Consider the following 21,701-nt stretch of genomic DNA (forward strand, 5'->3'; position numbering starts at 1 on the left):
TACCTTCTAAAACCAAGCCTGAAATAACCCGTTAGATGTATACAAACTGAAGACTACACACTATTACATAAACAAATAGTGCTATTTAAATATAAAGATTGCGTATCTACTTGTGAGGGATTGGAATGTTAATTGTCAATGTGTCAAACATTTGCAGAGGCAGCAGGTGCTTTGTTGACCACACACAGAGTAACCACCCAGCTGCAGAGGAGGTGCACACCCACCACCCGAGGCTAACAAGCTAGGTTTTGAGCCAGGTAAGGGAAGAGGCTGGTAAAAAGCAAATCCTGTGAGGTGCGGTAGTGCTTTTTATCATGTCCATGTCCTTACACAAGTGGCTCAGGTGTGAAAATCCCCCTCTGGAGACCTACCCAGATACTCATATGAAGGCTGAAGGAATTCATGCCTTCTCATGGACTATAACTTGGCTCAAGTATGCTAAACTGAGAGGAAGTTGTAATATCTTAGGTGTCATAAACCATCAAAGAGAGAAACGCCTTGTGATCTATAGGGTTACATGAGATAGTGTAAAACTCTCCACCACAGAGGAGGTACTTGGGCATGCTCATCTAACCTGAGTGTATATTTACTCATTGAACTTGGTGTTTCCCCACTCCTGGTGGATCAAGACTGTGACCAGCACTTTGAAGGGGCATTGAATTTGCAACAATTAAGTCTTGTCACTGGATCCATAGGTGGTGACTACATACCCTTCTACCCTTAGCCTTTCTTTTTCTTTCTTTTCCTGTATACATTTTCCAAAGTGTTATTTATATTACATTTATATTTATCCATATTTATATTAAGTGCTTTTATATTGTTGCATTTCTAACTTAAATGCCTACATTTTAAAGTTTGCCAAGTATTATTCTATCTTAATGTTCTAAATTTTGCAAGTAAAAATTTGTTATTGAACCTCTTGTAAGTTTTGTTGTTTCTCCCACATACCACCCAAAATAAATCCAAAAACCTCCTCAAGTGGAATAACAGGTGTAACAATACTATGCCTTGCAAAGCAAAGGAATCAGTGAATTCCACACAATTCAAATAAAAACAACTTTATGTCACCATCTCACACATTCAGAGAACCATGTAAAGTGTACAGTGTATACAATATTATGCCTGGCAACTTTCAGTCCTGAAAGACTGCTGGTTGTAAGGTGTTCTGCTGTTTTCTCAGCTGCAAGACAGGTGGGCTGGGTCTTGCAATCACTACACCAGTCATATACTACCCAGGCCATTCCTACATGCAAGGCAATATTTGGGCCACCCAGCTGTATCCCGAAAACATAAAATGTATAGAGAAGTCAGGATCAGCATGTACCAGCTTCAACGATATGAAAAGTACACACTGAATTCCCAAATCCTTACAGGCAATGGTTTGGCAACTCCTATTTTAACTGTTCCTGCTGGGGCTCCTTTCAGTGCTTGCACTGCTTCCTCCAGGCTGCCATTTTCCAAGTTGATATCGTTGACAAACATAAGACGATCTCCGGGAAGAAGTCTGCCATCTTGCTCAGCCACACCCCCAGGAACTAATGAGCGAATCACAATTACAGTGTTTGCTGGATCAACAGGATCCTAATTAAATAAAGGGAAGAAAAAGATTTTTTTTTTTACTCTTTTATATCTTGAGAGAAGAATTTTCATTCATGAGCTGTTATTAACCAGAGTTGTGTTATTAAGAAGCATTGCTCTCCTCCACATGAACCTTCAGAAGGAGCAAACCATCCCAGCTGTACTGTCTGTACATTTAGACTTCCACTTATTTTTAATTCTTATATGTGCAAATTATTACTCCTTTCCAGGTGATGTTCCAGCATGTATCTCCAATTTAAAGTACTACTAAATTGTGCAGTGTTGTCCATACCCATCAGAAATTTATATACTTCCTACTGCAACAACAGTGTTGCAAACTCTATCCTCCCTTAAACTCAGAGGTTTGAAGACACAGGTGGGAAATGCAGACTGGGGCAAATGTAACACATGCATTCTAGTGGAACAAATTACTTATTTTCAATAACTGTCTTATACTTTGTGATCTTGCTCAACTGAGAAAGCAGTTTCCAAGAGGCAAGGTCTAGTGCACACCTAATTAAATACTTACATGAGAGAGGAAGATACTGATATAGGACTTTAATACACAAGACAAAACAAAGTGATGTTTGCTTTTAAGAAAGAAAACTGCTTTTGAGTGACCATTCCCCAATATACTGATTTTTACTAAAAAAGCGAGCATCAAATACTAGTAACAGGAGCATACAATTCTGCTGTAACAATTATCACACATGTTTGTGATTCCTACAGAACTACATTCACAAGGAACATCATGTTAATACTTCCAACACGCAGTTCACTGGAGTAAATGAACAGAGAAAAACTTCCTTATAAATGTAATCATATAACAGCTTTACTGAAAGCAAAAGTAGAGAAAAGCAAACATCTACAAACCAGCATGCAGCTGTAACAAGTTTCCATGTCATGATGTACATCTGAAAGGACAGACATCATCAAAGCAACATGAAAAAGCCACAGGAACAGGGAGACTGCTGAAAGCTGGTATGGTAGAGAACTGTTGAAGGAGGGAGGGAGGGCAGGAGGAAAGCAGGAAGGATATCAAGAAGACCCTTAACACTTGATGACAGTGCAGTAAAAAGAATGCCATGGAGCGACAAAACACTTTCCAAGTCAAAAGATAACTAGCAGTGCTTTGAATATCACTCGAGCTTAAGCATTGACATCTTCCTCACTATTTTAACAATAAATACTTACACTGTCACTTTAGATGGCAATGCATGACACTTTTTTGGGGAGGAAAAAAAAGAGAAACAAGCCTCTAGTCTATGTGATAGTCTTCCTTAGGGTTAGAAATTATGTACACCTTTCTACATAAAGCTCATTGTATAAAACATGAGCAATGTATTAGTAGAAACATAATTCTCTTCAAGTTTAGTCACCATTCATTGAAAATGAACTGAAAAAGTGATGGAAACAGCAAAATACAAATATAAATCTTCCTGTACGTCTCCTGTTCACCATCTTACAAGAAAGCAAAACTCAGTGTGCGAATGAAATATTTTTACTACTATCAAAGGAGAGAACATATCACAATACATAAGTATTTTAACATCAAAAATAAGGTAAGTTTCAGAAAGCTGGCTAAAGATGTAAGACTAACTAATTTGAAAAAATATATTAACCAACTTAAGGCATTTCCACAGGCCTTTAGGACTATTATCCATAAACAAAATTCAGTCACTAACCACATATGCACCCACTATTTGTGTTAATGCTCAGAAGAGGCTCAAGCGAAAATATTTTCTACTGTGTGCTGACATGGACTTAAAACACTCAGGCTCATCTGTGATGACTCACTACAGAGCATCATAAGCAACACTTTGAAGAGTTTCATAAAAGACACTTGACTATGCCTTTATCCTTCACATCATTACACTACACTGCTCTTCAGCTTACCAGTGTGCAAATACAAAATCTAAGCCACAGCATAATTGTAAGGAGTGCCCTGGGGCCATAATTTCTACCAGTTATCTCCAGATGTAAATGCATATACTCCTATGGACAAGATCCAGCAGAAATCTGGAAAGACACCTGATCCTCATAGCACCACAAAAGGCTCAGCAAAAGCCTACATTGACCTAAGGGAGAAATTACCTGACATTCAATTAAAAATTATCCACTGGAAAACTGGGAAGAAGAATACTTGTTCTGATATCTTGACGAAGTGAAGGCAAGAGACAGACACTGAGCTGTCCATTGGGACACACCTAGAAACATAGTTTAGATATCCAGGAATTCTGAAGTCAAACACAAAATGAATGGGGATGTTTAAGCATGTCCCCAACAGCAGCTAAGCAAAGGATTTCAGAATTACAGTTCTGGATTTTAGTAAATCCTGCTTTAAGCATTTAAGTCCTTTATTGGATCTTGCCCTAAACACCTCACTGCAGGCGCAAAATACATGGCTAAATGCCTAAATATGCTGGCTACATCATCCATTGTCCCTGGGTCACTAGAAGACAGCTTTCTGAAAACCCTAGTATATACTGGATTATCTGTTTTACTGAACCAGTATTACCATTATCATTAGAACCTGCAGTATTACTACAATGAGAGGAATATGTAATATAATTAATGGAATGCCTACCAGCAGTGATTAGTTCTACTCTATTGCTTAGTTTCAATTAATGAAATAATTGAAATATATAGAACACACTGCAAGATCCAAACAATACAAAATATTTTATCCTCCATCCAAGAAGTTACCTGATAGTCCAATATGCTAAATCCAAGGCCCATACTCCCTTTCTCCAGCTCAATGTGCTGTATTTCTGTTTCCCACATTGCCAGAGATGAGCTTTGCACCTCTTCCATACTCTGACCCTCATCACCTGTTTCCAAAGCTGTTCCCTCTGTGTCTGAGGAGCCAATGAATCCAATTTCAATGTGACCCTGAGAAAAACAGAAAACATTCACCAATAAAATGTAAGCACTTGAGACTCTTTAGAGAAAATACCCTGCTTACAAAAAACAAGATAAAACCTAAGTGATATATCTCTAAACACAGAAAAAGGGCAAACACTCAGGAGATTTAATGAACTCTGATAAACCTAGCGCAAAATTCAAATACCCTATATAGTTAAGCTGCAAGTACATTAAACTACTCAATAGAAAAATATTTACAAAATGAAAATCTCTGTCAAATGAAAATCTTCCAAAAACCATTAGCATATGCATTTGAATACAAAGGAAATACATGCTATTAAATGGTATGTCTAAAATATGCTTTTATTAAACATAATCATACTGACAGTAGCCAGAACATTTAATAATAGCAAAACAAACAAGTATGTACATACACAGACTGTTCTTCAGTCTGTTCTTCACTTGGTTTCATAGAGAAGTTTAGAAACGATAAGCTGAATTTGGTCCGTTGCTCAGAACTCAGAGTTAACTGTTTCTCTTTTCATGCAAATGCTATTGCTTCGTATACTATACCCTAGGACACTTCTACATGTTTAGTTCACCAGGCTGCCCAGAGCTGTTCATTTACGAGTGACAGAAGTGTCAGTCAGGGAATGCAAACACAGTGATACACAATGCAAACCCAGAAAGCAAAGGCCAAAACTAGATTAAATACATTCAGATTCTAAAGAGCCCCAAAGTTCAACTTGCTATATACTCATATCTCACCTACAGAATAAGAAATAGAGTACTTAGAGAGAAAGCCCCATATCCTAGAATATTTTTTCCTATCACCAGCCAGGATTCATATCTTCAGGTGGCCTAAAAAATAGCTGATATACATTATTTACTGTTTCGTATTTGTCTGGCTCCAATTCAAAAAATATTAAATATATTTCTAATCAGGTAGAAGAACATCATCAATTTTTTTTTTCTCAAGGAAATTGTCATTTTCAGTGATTGTTTAAAGACAAAATACCTTTTCTGTGAGCTGAACTTCAGATAGGCTTAGACTCTCTAGTATTTCTGGCTGAGTGACAAGTGGAGCTACTGGACGACAGCACACCATTGTCACTTTAATAGGCAGCTCCTTCAAGATACTGACCACATCCTTGTGGTTTTCTCCAAGCAGAGAGATCTCATTCACCTCAATAAATAAAGAATACACAGTGGTTAGAACTACAGAGTATTTATAAGCACAATAACAAGTAAAAAACCCTCCAACTCATTAATGATCTCATTAAAAAAAGTAAAATACAAGTAACAAAAATCCCCATGCTAATTGACACTTTCAACCCTTAGTATCTATTCAGTCTGGTGCTCAGCACCAAACTGCACATTAAACTGAATTCATAGTCTTTTAAATTGCATGACACCACCCTACAAACACCACATAAACTGTAGCTTCATGTTTCTTGTATTCATGTAAACCAAATTCACATTTAATTCTAAGAAAATAATTTAGAAGAGTAATTAGGTGTTTAGTCCCTTCACTGAGTAAGAATAATGCTATTCAGTCGTAATGCTTTCACTACATATTCTTTTTTGGTGACTGTCTTGGTTTCCGCTGGGATAGAGTTCATTTATTCTCAGTAGCTGTGCTGTGTTTTGGATTCACTATGAGAATAAGTTTCATATAAAGTTTCATAGACACAACTGCTAAGTTGTGCATCAATTGATGCATACATGCATTATGCATCACTTGACCCTTTTTTTTCCCATTTTTACTATGATGATGATGATGATGGTTATTATTATTAAACTTTACTTTGTTTCAGTTATTAACCTGCCATTATCTCAACTTACAGGGTTTTACTTCTGATTGTCCTCCTCATCCCACCAGAATGAGGGTTAGTGGGGCAGGTAAGCAAGTGGCTACATGGTGCTTCACTTGCCTGCTGAGCTTAGACCATGACAGAGACCTTGGACTATACTGAAAATTCAGTTACCAGCTGAGAAATGTATGTCAGCATATGTGTTCAATTAAATATATATAAGTACATATGAAGTGACTACTCAACCACTAACTGGTGCACTGTTTAAAATATACATCACTCCCACAGTCATAACCTATGAGAAGAAACTTATTATTCAAACACCTTACTGAATGCAGACCAAGACAAAGTAGTACTTTATCTTACTTCCAGCAGTTCATCTCCACTAAACAGCTTGCCACTTCGTCCAACTGGCCCTTCAGGTAAGATAGATCTGATGAAATGATGACCCACTGTAGCTTCAAGGCTTATCCCTAATCCACTGCTTTCACTAAATTTGTTAACCACAGCCACCTAAAATAAGATGAAGAAAGGGTTACATTTGCCAAATTTACAGACAGGTCTGTTAATTTCCATTTCAATTTACATGCAATGACGACAAAATTCTGGAAGTGAGAAACCAGAAGTACTGTGATATGTAATGGGGACAGTCAGGCAAAAACAGATTCGTTGATCACATGCTACTTTGCAATACACAAGTGGGAACTGCTTATGACAACAATGTATCTAACAATACACACTTCTGCAGATACTACATCTACGACATGCAATTTTGCAGTACCTCCTAAACTGAGATATTACTTTTTTCCTGTATCTACAGTATATGTTCTATGCATTATTTACATCATAACGTGAAATCACTTATTCAGTATGCAGAATGAGAATGAAGCTTCAAGTTCTAGCTAATAAAGGGAGCTTTGAAGTTCATATTAATTTTTTTTTTTTCTCTAATACACATTTATCCTCCTGAAGCTAGAAAACTGGTGAAACGATAGTCATGGGCAGAGTAATCTTACAAGTCTGTTATGGTTTTGATAAAATACAGAAAAATGCATATCTACATTCAAAGTCTAAAATTAAAATAATCTCAACATACTAAGGAGCATATGTGTAATTTTCATACATGAAGGAACAAATACAATGCAAACAAATTTCTATCCATATGTTGTCAACATAATAATGCACAGATGAAATAGATGCACATTTAACAATAGTAAGCAAAATTTACCTACCACTATTTCATAATTCGAACCCATAATCCTCTGCCATTTTATCTTTGCAGCTGCTTCTTCTGTACCAGTTAGCTGGAAATCTAAAATTTATATTTAAGATTACTGTGACAAAGAACTAAAAAACCTAGTCAATTCCTAGAACTGATAAAGTATATGGAACATGCACAATGACACAATCATTTCCATGATGTCAGAATTCTCCTAAATATGACTAAAAACTTGGCATGTTTAGTCTCACTAAGCTTGGATTTACGAGAGCAAAAACTCACAAAGCAGTATTAAGATTTCAACCATGCAAAACTGTGTATTTTGAAAGACATGAAGTTAATTCAAATAATTTGGTATATGTGGCTGGGAAGAAAGGATTCATACTAGCTTCAGAGTTGAGTCAATTTTTTGCAATTTTTCAAGATAATAGGCAGAAAGGAAATTAAAAGGTTGCATTCAAGCCCTACATTAAATCAGACTACATGTGGGCTGATCAGACTGATTCAGGGGGATGGCCAAAATACTTAAAAATGTAAACTGCACACTGATCCTCTTGGACAGACCCTGTACTTTACAGAGAATTCCAAAAAACACAATCTGGAGGGGTTTTTTTTATTTTCAAAACCATGAGCACAACTGTGAAAGACTTTTCTGAAACTGTAAGCCCTTTAGGTTGGTAACAGAATGCAAGTCCAACCTCTTTGCATTTGTTTTGTTTTGTTTTTTTCCCCTAGACTCACATAGATGCACACATACAATGACAAAATTTTAACAGCTAAAGAACAGCAAAAAACTCGGAAAGGAAGGAAGGGGGAGATGCACAGAGATACAGTGACAGGCTAGGTAGAAAACTGTCACAAATCTTAATTGGACTGATAGTTTCTTTGCAGGTTTGAAAAACAGAGAAATACTTTCTTCCAGCTCATTTTTCCCTCATTCACATTGTCTAGGCTCTATGGCAGAAGCCAATAAAAAGCAGTATTTAGATACAACAGCCAGCAACCACAGTAGGTTTAACAGGATCCTACATATTCAAGGTCCATGGTCCTGGCTGTGTTTACAGTAAATATCAAAATAAACTTCAGATCTGAATTCTCATCACAGGCAAAGACAAGAAACTTCATTACAAAGTTCTCAAATCCCACTGATTTTAGTAAGAATAGAAAATTACTAAGAGCCTCAGACAAGGTTGTATGTCTAGTCATTGCGCAGAGACATTACTAATTATAAAGTCAGATGTTGCATGGCATTCAAATAGGACAATATTTCCCCCAAAGCCAAGACACAGCAGTATCTGAAGGAAAGACATTAAAAAGAAATTCCTTCAGGTATCCAAGAAAATCAGAAAGCATGAGTTATGAATATACATATTGCATAACTTATCAGTTCTCCCTTTTACTCTGGAAGCACAAAAGTGTTACACATCAAGTTGACATATCAAGTTATGTCTGAATCTGAAAAGCGTATCATCACACAGGACTTCTAAAATGCCCAACAGTGTTCTAGGAGATCAAGTGGGAAAAAAATAACTAGTATAAAATAAGAATTTTGAAAAAGAGTATGGGAAAATTTGGAGAATATCAGTCCACCAGAGCTGACAATTTCAGACATTATCAGAGAATACTAAATGAAACTAATGTAAGCTCAAGAATTTGAAAAGGGAATTTATCAGAAGATGCAGAACTCCTGGAACTGTAGCTGGGCACCTGCAGACAACTGGAAAGATAGCAGGGAAAGGGAAGATTTTTTTTTTTCCTAGACTACACTAAAAAGAGTATATATGCAAAACTAGACTGGGAGTACGTTGAACAAGTAGCCAAAGCAGACTGCTTCATGTGACATCTTCAGCATATAATTATTTTCAGATACATACAATAGTCCAAAACTTATGGTTAACAGTACATGATTAAAGATATGACAACTTTGACTTTATAGTTCTACCTCAGCTACAGAGCTTGCAGAAGATGGAAACACACACAAAACACCTGATCTTTGTGTAAGCCCACAGAAGTGCATTTTTACAGAATAAAATACTAAACCTGTTTCCTGTTGTTTCACGTCATCTCCAATATTTACCACACTGGTACTGCATGGTAGTGATGAGAATCCCTCTTCTGTTTCATTGTTATCTGAAAAAAAGAAGAAATATTTTCAGCTATTCAGCTATGATATATGTCATAATACTCATCAGCTGGGAAACCAACTCTCTGGGGCATCAACCCTCTCCTTCACTGGACTTCAGAGTACCCATATTCCATTTAGCAAATGGAACCTGGCACGGATGGCCCAGAAGAAATACCACATTTCAAGACATTGTCTTCTGTTAATGCTTTACCTTCTCCAGTGAGTTTCCAATAAAAAAAACCCAAGCCCCACCCCCCCAAAAAAAAACCCAAAACCAAAACAACAAAAACAAACAAACAAACAAACAAAAAACCCAACAAAAACCCAAGAACAAAACCAAGAAAACAGCACAATTATCAATACCTGCATTTTTATGACTGCATGAAAATACATCTAAATATAACTTTCTTTAGCATTCTTATATTTTTTTTTTCCTTTGTGCACTTCAGAAAGCTGACACTTAAACCAAAAATGCTTCAGCCTTAGAGACCTGCATACCTGGCAGTTTTCATATGCAGAAAACCCCTCCTATCACCAAGTTCTGTTACGTATGTGGCTGCCTGTCAGATGTCTTGAACACCCGTTGGCTGGAGAAACAGCATTCTGAACACTTAGTCTATACTTCTTGTTAAAGGTGGGAGCGAGAGGATAACATACAGGTAACATGCTACTGGCTCTTTGAAAATGATGTGCAAGATGGGGATCAGGCCTCTGTTGATTACTTGTGGCATACTTTCACTGACATTGAACTATAACACAAGCAGCTGTTTTGCACTTCCAGCCCCTGTGCAGATATCTTGCATTCAAACACACTGACTTTCAAGATGTGGCACATATACTTAAATACATGCAGAATATGTAAGATAAAGCTGTACTAATCTCATGTCATCAGCAGCAATATTACTACCATTCTTTGGCTTCTGAAAATTTTACATATGCATTGTCAATACCCTATCAATCTCTAAAATACAGGCTACTCTTCTCACACCTGTAGTTTGTAACAAGCAAGAGTAAAAGGGGATGAGATTGATTACGCTCATCAAGAAGGGTCTTTCTCTGCTTTTGAATGCAGCTCTCACTCTTGAGCATGAATAAAACATTTGCTGCCTTCTTACCATTCAAAGATTAGCAGGATCAAAGTCTTGAAGCAATTCAGCCAGAAATACAATGCAGGAAGAACTTTCAATGTTCACTTTGAAAATATAGCAAATAATACCACTTTCTAAAAGATTAATCAAACCATAGTAGACAATATTTTACCCTCATGTACAGCAGCTCTGCCATCTGTAATAGCTATCCAGAATGAATCTGGCCCATTTTATTTCCAGTTTGCAATTGAGAAGAAAAATGTTTCAAGCCAACTTTGCAGCAAAGCCAGTTTTAATTACCTTTGGCTGTGGTACTATCCATTGTTTGGAATAGTAAGTCCTTTTCAACAGGAACACTGAAGTCTTCCTGGGGCGGAATACGATTTTCCTGCTTAAGACCTCTTCTCATCAGAGTGAGCTGAACTGTTTGTCCTGTGTGCCGCAAAACCTCAACTGCTTGCTGATTAGTAAAACCCTGAAGATTTGTTCCATCCACCTGCAGGATTAAGCAGCTTTTCAGTTCACCCAGGGAGAAAAAGTTCAGGGCAAAACAATGCAGTGAGCTCTCAGTATCTGTTAGCCCAAGCAAAACTCAAGTGGACGGGCAGGAAGAAAACCTGTACAACTTTGTATCATTGGACATATCATGCTAAGCACTCCCACTGGAGCACCTCAGAGCTAGGTGACAACCAGCACCACAGCAAAGAGGGGAGGAGTGAGATGCCCACCATGGTGCGGCCAGGCAGATCTGCTTTCAAGGTGGAAGAGGATACAGCATCTGCTGTGAAGGGCATATTGCCCAGCCTGTCTGCTTGATCAGGTCAGCCATCCCTGCCTTTGAGGAGGAAATACTGGGTGAATTAACCAACACAGCCATGGCTAGAAGTTCTGGAGAGAGAAGACTAAGGAGATACACATCAATCCACTGTGGCAGAAAGACCTACAGAGTGCAGTCATTCTGAGGTGAAGTAGAAACTTAAATACAGAGAAGTCTACTAATGAAAACAGTGAAGTCCAATTTCCAAACAGAACATTGTTGCAACCAACTAGCTGGTATCGCTGGTTCATCATTTTAATAGTTTAAAGAACAAATTTTGCGTCTCCTCTGTTTGAAACTCTTTCATTATTGGATTAACTTGGGTTTTTTTCTGAAATTCAAAACTTTGGTATTTATCAATTCTATCCCATTATCCCTAGCACCCACCACATTTTATTCTTCTTCTCCCTGCAAACTCTATAATGTCCTATTATTTCTACATCTACCCCACACTGCCTTCAATTTCTCAAATACTTCTTACAATACCATGCTCTTTGACTCCTGCACTTGTTTCTGCCTACATGACACAAATACTTAATTATTTTAAGTTCTCCTAAATGAAGAATGAATCCCCTGGACCCTTAGTCATTTGGTGTCCTCTGAAATTCTTCTAAATCTAAATAACTAAACATCAGGTGGGAGTATTTAATTTTTCCTCCACACTTAAACAAACCATATTTTAAAAATATTTATTATTCTTCTGTGTCTGAGATCACTCAAATAATTTTCTCCTTCTGCATCTGCAGAAGAAAAAAAACAACTTTGGAATAATCCATTTTAGCCATTTGTACTCAGGATGTAAATCATTATAAAAAAGATACATAATTCGACAAACAAACATGCAAGCACTTCTGGAGAGAGATTATAACCTGTTCCTAGTGCTGTCATCACACAAATGCAAGGACAGACACAATATAAGAGACACAAAAAGGTACTCCCAGCATTCATGACCTGATTTCCTCCACAGGAAACACAGAACCAACAGTCAATAGTTGAAAATGTGTTATTTTTTCCCTGAACACCTAAAACTTTACTGACACGCTTTTAAAAATAGTTTTGAAAACAGTTGCCCAATTTGAATCAAACTTTGAAATTTCACACTTACTAATCTCCTACTAATATGGATATATAATGATATATTTTCACATCAAATACAGAGTTTTTAAAGAAATACAAATTACATGCTGGTAGCATAATCAGAAAGCATGTGATGAGATACTCTGTCAGAGAAGGACTCAGAACTGCAACACCAATCCTAAGCATTTTAAACAAGTACTACATGAACGTTTCTTTGCAACATAAAGCAGAGTCTTGTGGACAAGCGATCTCACTTCTTCCTGCATTTACTTACAACTATAATTTGATCTCCCACATGGATTCTGCCATCATGTTCAACAGCACTGCCTTTTGTAATGCTTTTCACAAAGATACCAGAAGGTTCTGGGATGAAAAAACAGGAAAATTAAGTTAACTAATTTATTATGAAACAATTTAAACAATGCAACAAAAGGCACCAGTCAAAGCAGGGGGAAGGGAAAAAAAAAGAAAGAAAATACAGTCTCTAAGAAAGGTAATAAAAGAATCATAAAGAAAGACATGTATATTATAAGAATATAATTTAATATTAATATTTCTATAATAGTTATTATTATATATATTATTATCATCTTAAAGAATGAGCCATATTAATGTCTGTGTGCATTGGATCAGATTTCATTCAAAACCTTACAATGCCAAATTCACAATTCTTGATACAAAATAAGAAATATTCTAACTTACTTTAATCTAAATGTTGAAAAAAACATAGACGAAAAACATATCTCTGACTTTTGCCAGATTTAGACAGAAAATTCAACTTGAATACACTAACCTGGTAATTTCAGAATTTTCTATGTAGTTAATAAAAGCTTAAGAAAACCCATGTTTGGATTGCCAAATTAAAAAAAGCAAATAGGACTACAACTTACATTTGAACCAGTTTTTAACTGCAGTTATTACTATTTGATAAAAAGGTCACAAAGTTTTAAAAGCCCCAACAAAACAACAAAATTAAACAAACTTCCCCCCATCCAAACAGAAACATTTTAGTTACTAACTTGTTACTACTTTTGAATCGGAAGGTAGGTAATATATACAAAATATCTACAGAAGGACATTTTGCTGAAAGAAAACATTTCAGGAAAAACACCAGTGCCTTTGAAACAAATTCAATAGCTCAATAAAGTGAAAATATAGGAGGTCCTACGTGCACATTTTGCACACCTTACATGAAAGCAGGAAAAATTACAGCACAAACTGGCATGAAATTGTTCTGACCATCTCCACCCTGTAACACTGGTATCAGAAATCTTAACAGCATCTACTTTCTCTCAACAAAAGTTCTCACTCTGTTAAATGAATATAATTGATGTGAAGATAATACACTTTTAAATGCATTTTAAAAGCTGTGACAGCCTTTGCAGACCTCATGCCAACTTTTTACTGGTCCTCCATATGACAAAAGATATAAGGAAGGAGGGTTTATGACTCAACTTAGCTTAGGAAAAATAAGATTGCATATATATTCAAATCACCTCATTGACAAGGTGACTCTCTCTTTTTCTGTCAGTGTTGTTTTTTTCTTTAAGGGTTAGGGGGGTGAAGCTGGGGTTTTTTAAGAAATTGTTTGCCTAGGTTTTGTGCATAATTACATGGCTGTTGCTCCTAACTTCCAGGCATTCTTACATCCTATAGCAGCTGTAAGATAACATGACAAATTATTTGTCATTCACAAAAAATTCAACCATGCTATTTCTTGTCCAGCAGTTTATTGCTGCTTCTCTGACAGCAAAGTTGTTCTGTAACTGTTACATCACAAAATCGAGTTAGGGAACTAGTTCCTGAGACAAGAATATTCTCTGACATAATTGCATGCAGCACAATAATTTCAAACTGAAGATTAGTGATATCCAAACACTAAATCAGTTAAAATATGCTATCAGATCTATACATGTTCTACATCTTAATTTGTCTTTTGAAGATTCAACTGGAAGCTGCTAAAGAGTGGACTTGCACAAACTGTGACTATCTGGTCCTGTGGAAGTCCTTTTTTTTTTTTTTCTAATCCAAAAAATTATAACTATAAACTGCCAAAAAAATAGAATGCACTTATATATACATTTTTTGAACACTATACATGTGGATACAAGTCACACCAACAGCTCTTTGACAAGCCTTATGACACATTCAACAGACATCCCTCCCTAGCAACAATGAATTTGCCAAATTTCCTCTAAGGAAACAGAGTTCTGGATTATTTTTGTGAAAAATTTAGTGGAAATTACAAAGTAAAAATAAACATGAACATTTCTTAAAACTACTCCGAATGGTACTGTGTTGCCTTGTAAGAAGACTACTTCTAACAAAAGGGCTCAGCCTATTTTACCACTGTTTTCTGGAAACATGTAAACACAGGTTTAGCCAAAAGTGAAGATAAAAACTGATTTAAAAATACTGAGGTGGGATTTTATAATAATATTAATTGGTTTTATTCTGAACATTCATTTTACAAAAGGAAAACAATCCTTCTTCCTTTACAAATTTCAAATAGATTTTAGATGGTTACAGGTTCTTTCAAGAAGAGCTATTAAAAAATTAGGTCTTTAATGCACATATACCATAGTATGCAACAGTCTGAAAATCAAGTGCAGGAATCAACACTCACCTGATGTCTTGTCTCCAATGTAACCAGCAATAGTTATTCCTAAACCCTGGTTGTTTTTAGTGAGTTCAACATTGAACTTCTCCCCATCTTCACAGCTATCAAGATAAGCATCATACTAAAAAGAAAAGGGAGGTTAGAAAGGAAGGATTTTTTCTTTAAAGATTGACCATGTCCTTTAATGTCAGTAACATGTGAAATTAGATACAAACACAAAAAAGGAAGTATGACATTTGCTTTTGTTCTTATTTCCTGTTTATCAGAGAAGCAAGAAATAGGTAACATGCCTCATGGTAAAGCAATGCAGGGCAGGCCATATCCTCCTCGCCCCACTGCTCTGGAATATTACGCTTAACCTATCAAATCATTATTTAATGACTAAAATGACTGGTGAAATTTGTACAAATTGAACAATGAATTTCTTGTACAGTAAGTTACAGATATATGTATGTGTATATGAATATGAAGCTCGCTGCCTCTGGGACCTCCTCAGAACTAGCTTTATACTGCTGTGTTATTAAAAAGGAGAAAAAACCCATCCAAATTGTATTTTGTATTCTATTTGTCTAAATTTTTGTTCACTAACTATAGGTATCTTTTTAAAATTTATAAGTTTAAAATACGCTAAAATTTATCACTAGTCAGGCAACTACACTTCTTGCTTTTGAAAGCCTTAAAATTTTTGTTTTAGCACTTAGTGATTATACTCTAGCTAGCTAAATAATTACAATCTTAATTAATACCTGCTGTAACTCTCTGAATTTCAATAACAATGGATTTTGGGGCCACTTGTTGTTAATGAAGGTGGAATATATATTAAAATCCTATTTTAACAATAGGGCGCTTCTATTAAAATTTTTATTCTGTCCCTTCTGCATGCCAAACAACAGCTAATTTTTTTTTAAGTGCCAGTATGGCAACCAGGCAGATACTAACTAAACCCAGTATGACTAGGTAAGTTTTTGTCAAAAAAGACTTCAGGAAAGCTATGGTGCTACTTGCCAAAAGATAAGCTGACTTGAGCTCTTTATCCAAGCAACTCCACCAAAAACCAAATTAAGTACAAGAAAAATAAATTTCTAATGCATTAATCAACCCTCTGATTGAAAATACAGGATTATTTTGGCCACAGGTAATGCCACTAAAACAAGATCCAATTCCTATAGCTTTATGAATTTTTATAGGATATACATCTGCAGGTAACATGACAAGAAATGCCCATTTTGCAAAGCCATTCTGGTCTCAATAATAGTTTTAGGAGCATCATAAAGACTCCACCCACACTGTATCTGATAGAAAGAAACTAAAAAATCAAGCTGTTTGAATCATCATCTTCACTCCAGACTCAAATCAATGAGTTTTGCCTGACTGTTAACAGGGTGCTCCTTCCAAGAATACAACTTTGTGTAGACAGGAGCAGTTTAAAAATAGTCTGTCTCCTGCCAAGAGAGAAGTACTACGAAAGAGGTATTGAAAAGTATGGAAATTGAGAAGGTGGCAAAATCTCAAATTCTGCCCCTCTCCTGCTTTGAGCTATTTTGTCAGTATTAGAAATCATAGATGAGCTGCAGATACATCTTTTAACATTGCATCACATAACCTCAAAAAGGCAAATACTGCGGAAATATACACAGATTAAATAATCAAATTCAGCTTTTATTTTGACAGATGCATTTCAGACAAGTAATACTAGAGCTAAATATCAATCCTTTTATCTAAAATGCAGAAAGGTTTTACATCTCTGTGTGCTGTAAAGACACAAAGTACCAGTTGGTCTCTCATCTTCCATGCTCAGAAGCTGCCATGTCAAGATTAACTTTCTTTGCCTTACAGCCACAAAATAGGGGATGAATATATGTTAGGTTTTCACAGATATCACCACAATGGACAGTGACAAAATGCTGGTATCACCATCATAAATTGTTACAGAATATCATAAATAGTTACATAACAATCTGTCTTAGGTTGCAATGAATTATGTAACCAAAAATATGTATTCTATACATATACATTCTATATGTATTCTATAGGTATTAACAGAAGATAGACACCCCCCACAACACACAGAGTTATGAGGAATGGAAGAGATAAAGAAACACTGGTAATGTTAAAACCAGGTGGGGCAGTGTTCTTTATCTCTTCCAGGACCCATCCTCCCTCAAAGGGGATATCTTCTGTTAACGGGCCATTGCAACTTACTGCATGACTGATAAAATTACATCATCCCATTGTGAGATGCTCCAACCAGTGGGAGGAGCCAAGCATTCCTACTTGGATATAATCTGAGATTTGAACACCACAGGCAGCCTTTTTCCACTTGATTCCCAGAGGAAGACCAGATCCATCTACACTACCACTAGACCTTCAGAGGAAAATTACACCCAGGATCACCACTTCAACAGAACCACATTCACTCCAGAAGGACTACAGCCACTATTCAATTGGACTGCTACCAACACCCTGATAGACAGGGTGTCAAGTTGTATTCTGACTCTGTCAGTGTTCTGGCACTACTGCATTTTTATTTTAATTTTCCTATTGAATTGTAGTTCTGACTTGGGATCTTGCAATGGTTGGCTTTCAAACCAGCACACAATCATGCAGAAATTGCAAGGACTTTTTCTCTTCTGATGTGACTTGTCTCAAATTTATATTGCAACTGAAGAAACATCTAGAAAAGCAACAAGAAAAAGTAAAACAAAACCTTCTATCTAGGAGTAGGCTCAAAACCAAACCTTTTCTCCTCTCATTAATTCACTTCACACATTCACATTTAAGTGTATCTGGTCATGGCCATATGTGGCAAAATGGTGCTGTTTCTGACTCCCATGAAACCAGACTTCGTTACACTCAAATTACCTATTTTGTAGAGCCTTTGAGCTGAAAAATCGTAATAATATTTACAGCATTTCTAAGTGGCTGACAGTTGTAGAGTAGTAACAATACAAAGTACCATCATCAGCAGGGGAATAAGGGTAGCTGGCTTACTCTTTTTAGAAAACCTCTACTCTAGCAACTGAGCAATGACAGATAATGTAGGAAACAATTAGCATCTGTGTGCTGGTTGGCACAGGGAGGAAAGTTCTGATGAACAGATGAAATTATATGGAAAGAAAAAGGGCAGGCAGATAGAAAAATGCTAAAGAGTCAACTAATTCTGCCCAGAAGAAAAGACTGTGTTGCTTCAGTTGTCCCAATGTAAAAACAAACCATTTCAAGCAGCCCAAAACAAGTTGTTAATCAGATTATATTTATGGAAGTCCTAAACCTTAATCCCAGAAGTCTTCAAGAATACAGTTTCTTGCACTGTGGACTCAGTACATTTAAATTCTTTCAGACTCTCAGATGAGAATAGCTCTAATGGGAAAGAAAATCCTAACTTTTGAGAACATAAACACAAAACACATTCAAGCAGCAGTTAAAAAGAAAGGAAGTTTGCAATGGATTGTATACGTGCATTGTTGCTTACCTGTTTCTCAGGTGTAGGGGTGGGTACTGGAGTACCTGGAGGAACTGCTGGTAGAAGTGGCTCCTCAACAGGACCTCTTGCAATTACCAGTTTCACTCTATTTCCACACTGCCTTAGAACTTGTGCCACTTGCTCACTGCTCATTCCAGCTAGGTCTGTATCACCAATTTTCAAGATGTGATCTCCACTACACAATCTTCCATGCTAAATGAAAAATAATGACGAAACAATGCCATTTCTTCCATGTACCATACAATTAGAAAAAGAAGCACACAGCTTTAGTCACTTCTAAGACATATGAATCGGGTGACTTCTTCTGGATGCCAAGTCAATATCCTGATAACATGGAGAAGAAAAGAAGGTTGCCTAATGACACACAAATTTTACTAGGAATTTCCCCAGAAATATCCAGATCCTTTTTCAAGATGTCACTCCAGCACAGAGAAAAGAATGTGTTTAGCTATGGTTACTCCTACTGGTATTTAACAACTGCATGTAGATTGCAGAACTTTGGGTTTCATTTTCCAGCACGCTTACAAAAAATAGCATACAAATACATATTCAGCTTTGCACTGATACTAAAAACTAGTAGTCGTAGTAACAGGATTAACAATGACTTCAAAATAAAATTCATTTCTCTCTTCCTGTGATTCAGCTATGTAAATTGCTTTACACTGGTTTACTCTCTTACTGATTTACCTTTAATTAATAAAAAAACCTTCACATGAACTTAGGCCATATGATGAGTGTTACAGAGACAGGTTTGTAAAAGGCTCTATCTGTTCAGGGGAAAGAGAGCAGTCGTAAATCCTCTCCATGCATCTCCAGGCCCTGTTACCAGGCCACTACCACTACTTTTGGAATACTAACCAGTCTCTGTGCTTATTCAATCCTTGACCATCATTACTGCAGCCCTAGGTACCTGTCCAATAAACAAGCTTATAATAATAAGCTTAACAATAAATAAACAAATGATAACCAAATTCAATTCACATGAGCCCCTCAGGCAAGAGCGGAGACGGTGTCTTGAATATGACATGTGAAGCCACATACCTGCTCCAAGCTTCAGTAAGCTCAGCAGAGAAAAGCAGATGCTCTCACCTGTTAGGGCACAGCAATTCAATATTTGGAGCCCCCACCACCCCTGATTACAACCAGTACACTCATGAAAGAATTGAGACTCTAAATGCACAAAACACACATAATGTAACGGATCTGAAAACATGATTTAGAGCCTAATCCATCTTGAACATTCAAATGCAGAGACTCTGGCACTAAACACACATTTACAAAGGAAAAAAATTCAGTAATTACTGTTTCTTTTTTTACTTATTTTTTTTTTTTTATAAAAACTACCACTATTTGGTCTGATCATAAAAGTAAAGAGTAACTTCACACCTTACTGAACAGTAACAGAGAGGTAGTTTGAATTACCTGATCAGCCACCCCTCCTGGAAGGATGGTTTTGACAATCACTCCAGTTGACTTTCCTCCCACTATCCCAAATCCCAGACCTGAGCCATCATTCACCAACTCTATGGTCTCCACATGCTGCCAGTGAACCTAAGAGGAATAAATATAAGTTTGCAAATCATTAAAAACATAGAATCATAGAATTGTTCAGGTGTAAAAAGACCTCTAAGATTATCAAGTCAAACTATTAATATATGTATAAGAATTTGCAAGTTATTTTCTCTTATTTCTTGAGTATGTTTTTAATAACTGAAAGTTGGAGGAAGATGGACATATAGTACCTTTTTAACAATTGTGATTAGGTGTGATATTCCACAATATTTAATTGATAAATTACTAATTGTGTAACAGGTGGAAGTTCTCTGGTACAAACCAGAGTTGGGTAATGGTAGAGACCTTTCAAGAATGAAAGTTCATGTCAAATGAACTTAGGCAGCAGCCTAGGGTGCCCACCTTCATGCCCTTTTGCAGTCAGTAAATACTGCTGCTAGAAAACCACACAAGACTGGAAGCTAAAATCTTCAGATAAGTGCACATTAACATCAGCCATTATAACAAAGCACAGCAGAAAGCAAAATTCCAATCACTATTTTTAAGACTGAAAGCAGAACCAAATATTGTGAGGCAGGTAGTAGCAGAACTACCCTGTGTAATAAAGTCTTCTAGGTTGTCTGATGGCAACATCACCAAAATGAAGTCATTCTGATGGCAGACTGTGTTCTGACAGAAGCAAAACTGCTCTGAAAGAAAGACAAATCCTAACTCACTCACATGGGGCACTACCTGAAGGGATAGCTGGAAGCTCATGGTATTCTTTCTCCTGAAGAAGAACTCAGACAGTAAACTCATCTGAAATTTAAAACCACAGCTGGTGCTACACCAGGTATAATCTTGAAACAGGCTTCTTTTTTTTTTTTTTTTTTCTGAATAATCAAGGTATTGCAAACCCAAAGCCCTGTGGTACCTGTTTGGAAATCCAATCTTAACAAAAAATCAACATGATAAAGCAAACCCTGAAGGGAAAAAAAATGGCTCTTAGTATGTTGCATTTGAAAGCAAAGCGAACACGAGAACCAGGAAAGGTATGATAAAAAAAGAGAAGCAGCTATGGAATGTTTGTAAGAAGCACCTTTTCAAGCAAGGGAAGCTGTTCAGTAAACAAAGGGGCAATCACATAGAGAAAGAAGTTTGTCACAGCAATACTGGAGGAGAGCAGGCTTCTCCTATGTGCCAGCAGGAAAAGTCAGGTCAGTCACTGCACAGATAAAAGGAATAATTCTGGCATTTCTTCACTAAAAGTTTTATGCTAATTAATAAAAACCCCACTAAAACAGTCCCTTTTTCTAGACTGATTGCTCTCTATATGTCTGGTAATTGACTCCCTAAAAAAGGGCCACAGATGACTGAACAGCAAGACCTATAGAAACTATATATAGGCTGTTTCATCCCAAGACAAACCATTACATGAGTAAGGCAAGACAAACAGAAAGTACAGTTAATACCACCATGTTTATGAACTGTGTTGTCTACACCTAGATGTGCAAAAACTCTAA

General features: G+C 36.5%; 1 protein-coding gene and 1 long non-coding RNA gene across 8 annotated transcripts in view; one reads left to right on the forward strand and one right to left on the reverse strand.

Annotated features, from left to right (window-relative positions):
- The window catches only part of LOC310922969, a 279,318-nt gene that overhangs the window by 81,039 nt on the left and 176,578 nt on the right, over positions 1–21,701 (forward strand). The window lies entirely within an intron of this gene.
- MPDZ (multiple PDZ domain crumbs cell polarity complex component) overlaps positions 1–21,701 on the reverse strand; it is a 91,856-nt gene that overhangs the window by 49,932 nt on the left and 20,223 nt on the right. For all 7 annotated transcript variants that reach the window (XM_083883090.1, XM_083883088.1, XM_083883089.1 and 4 more), the window contains exons 7-17: positions 20,110–20,238; positions 18,676–18,879; positions 15,210–15,324; positions 12,858–12,946; positions 10,990–11,185; positions 9,517–9,606; positions 7,490–7,569; positions 6,624–6,770; positions 5,462–5,629; positions 4,285–4,470; positions 1,372–1,581 (exon numbers count right to left, since the gene is read on the reverse strand). In XM_083883090.1, the coding sequence (XP_083739216.1) occupies positions 1,372–1,581; positions 4,285–4,470; positions 5,462–5,629; positions 6,624–6,770; positions 7,490–7,569; positions 9,517–9,606; positions 10,990–11,185; positions 12,858–12,946; positions 15,210–15,324; positions 18,676–18,879; positions 20,110–20,238 (1,614 nt within the window). The remainder of the gene's footprint in view (positions 1–1,371; positions 1,582–4,284; positions 4,471–5,461; positions 5,630–6,623; positions 6,771–7,489; positions 7,570–9,516; positions 9,607–10,989; positions 11,186–12,857; positions 12,947–15,209; positions 15,325–18,675; positions 18,880–20,109; positions 20,239–21,701) is intronic.

The sequence above is a fragment of the Zosterops lateralis genome (genome assembly GCF_965231275.1).
Source record: "Zosterops lateralis genome assembly, chromosome: Z".
NCBI lineage: Eukaryota > Metazoa > Chordata > Aves > Passeriformes > Zosteropidae > Zosterops > Zosterops lateralis.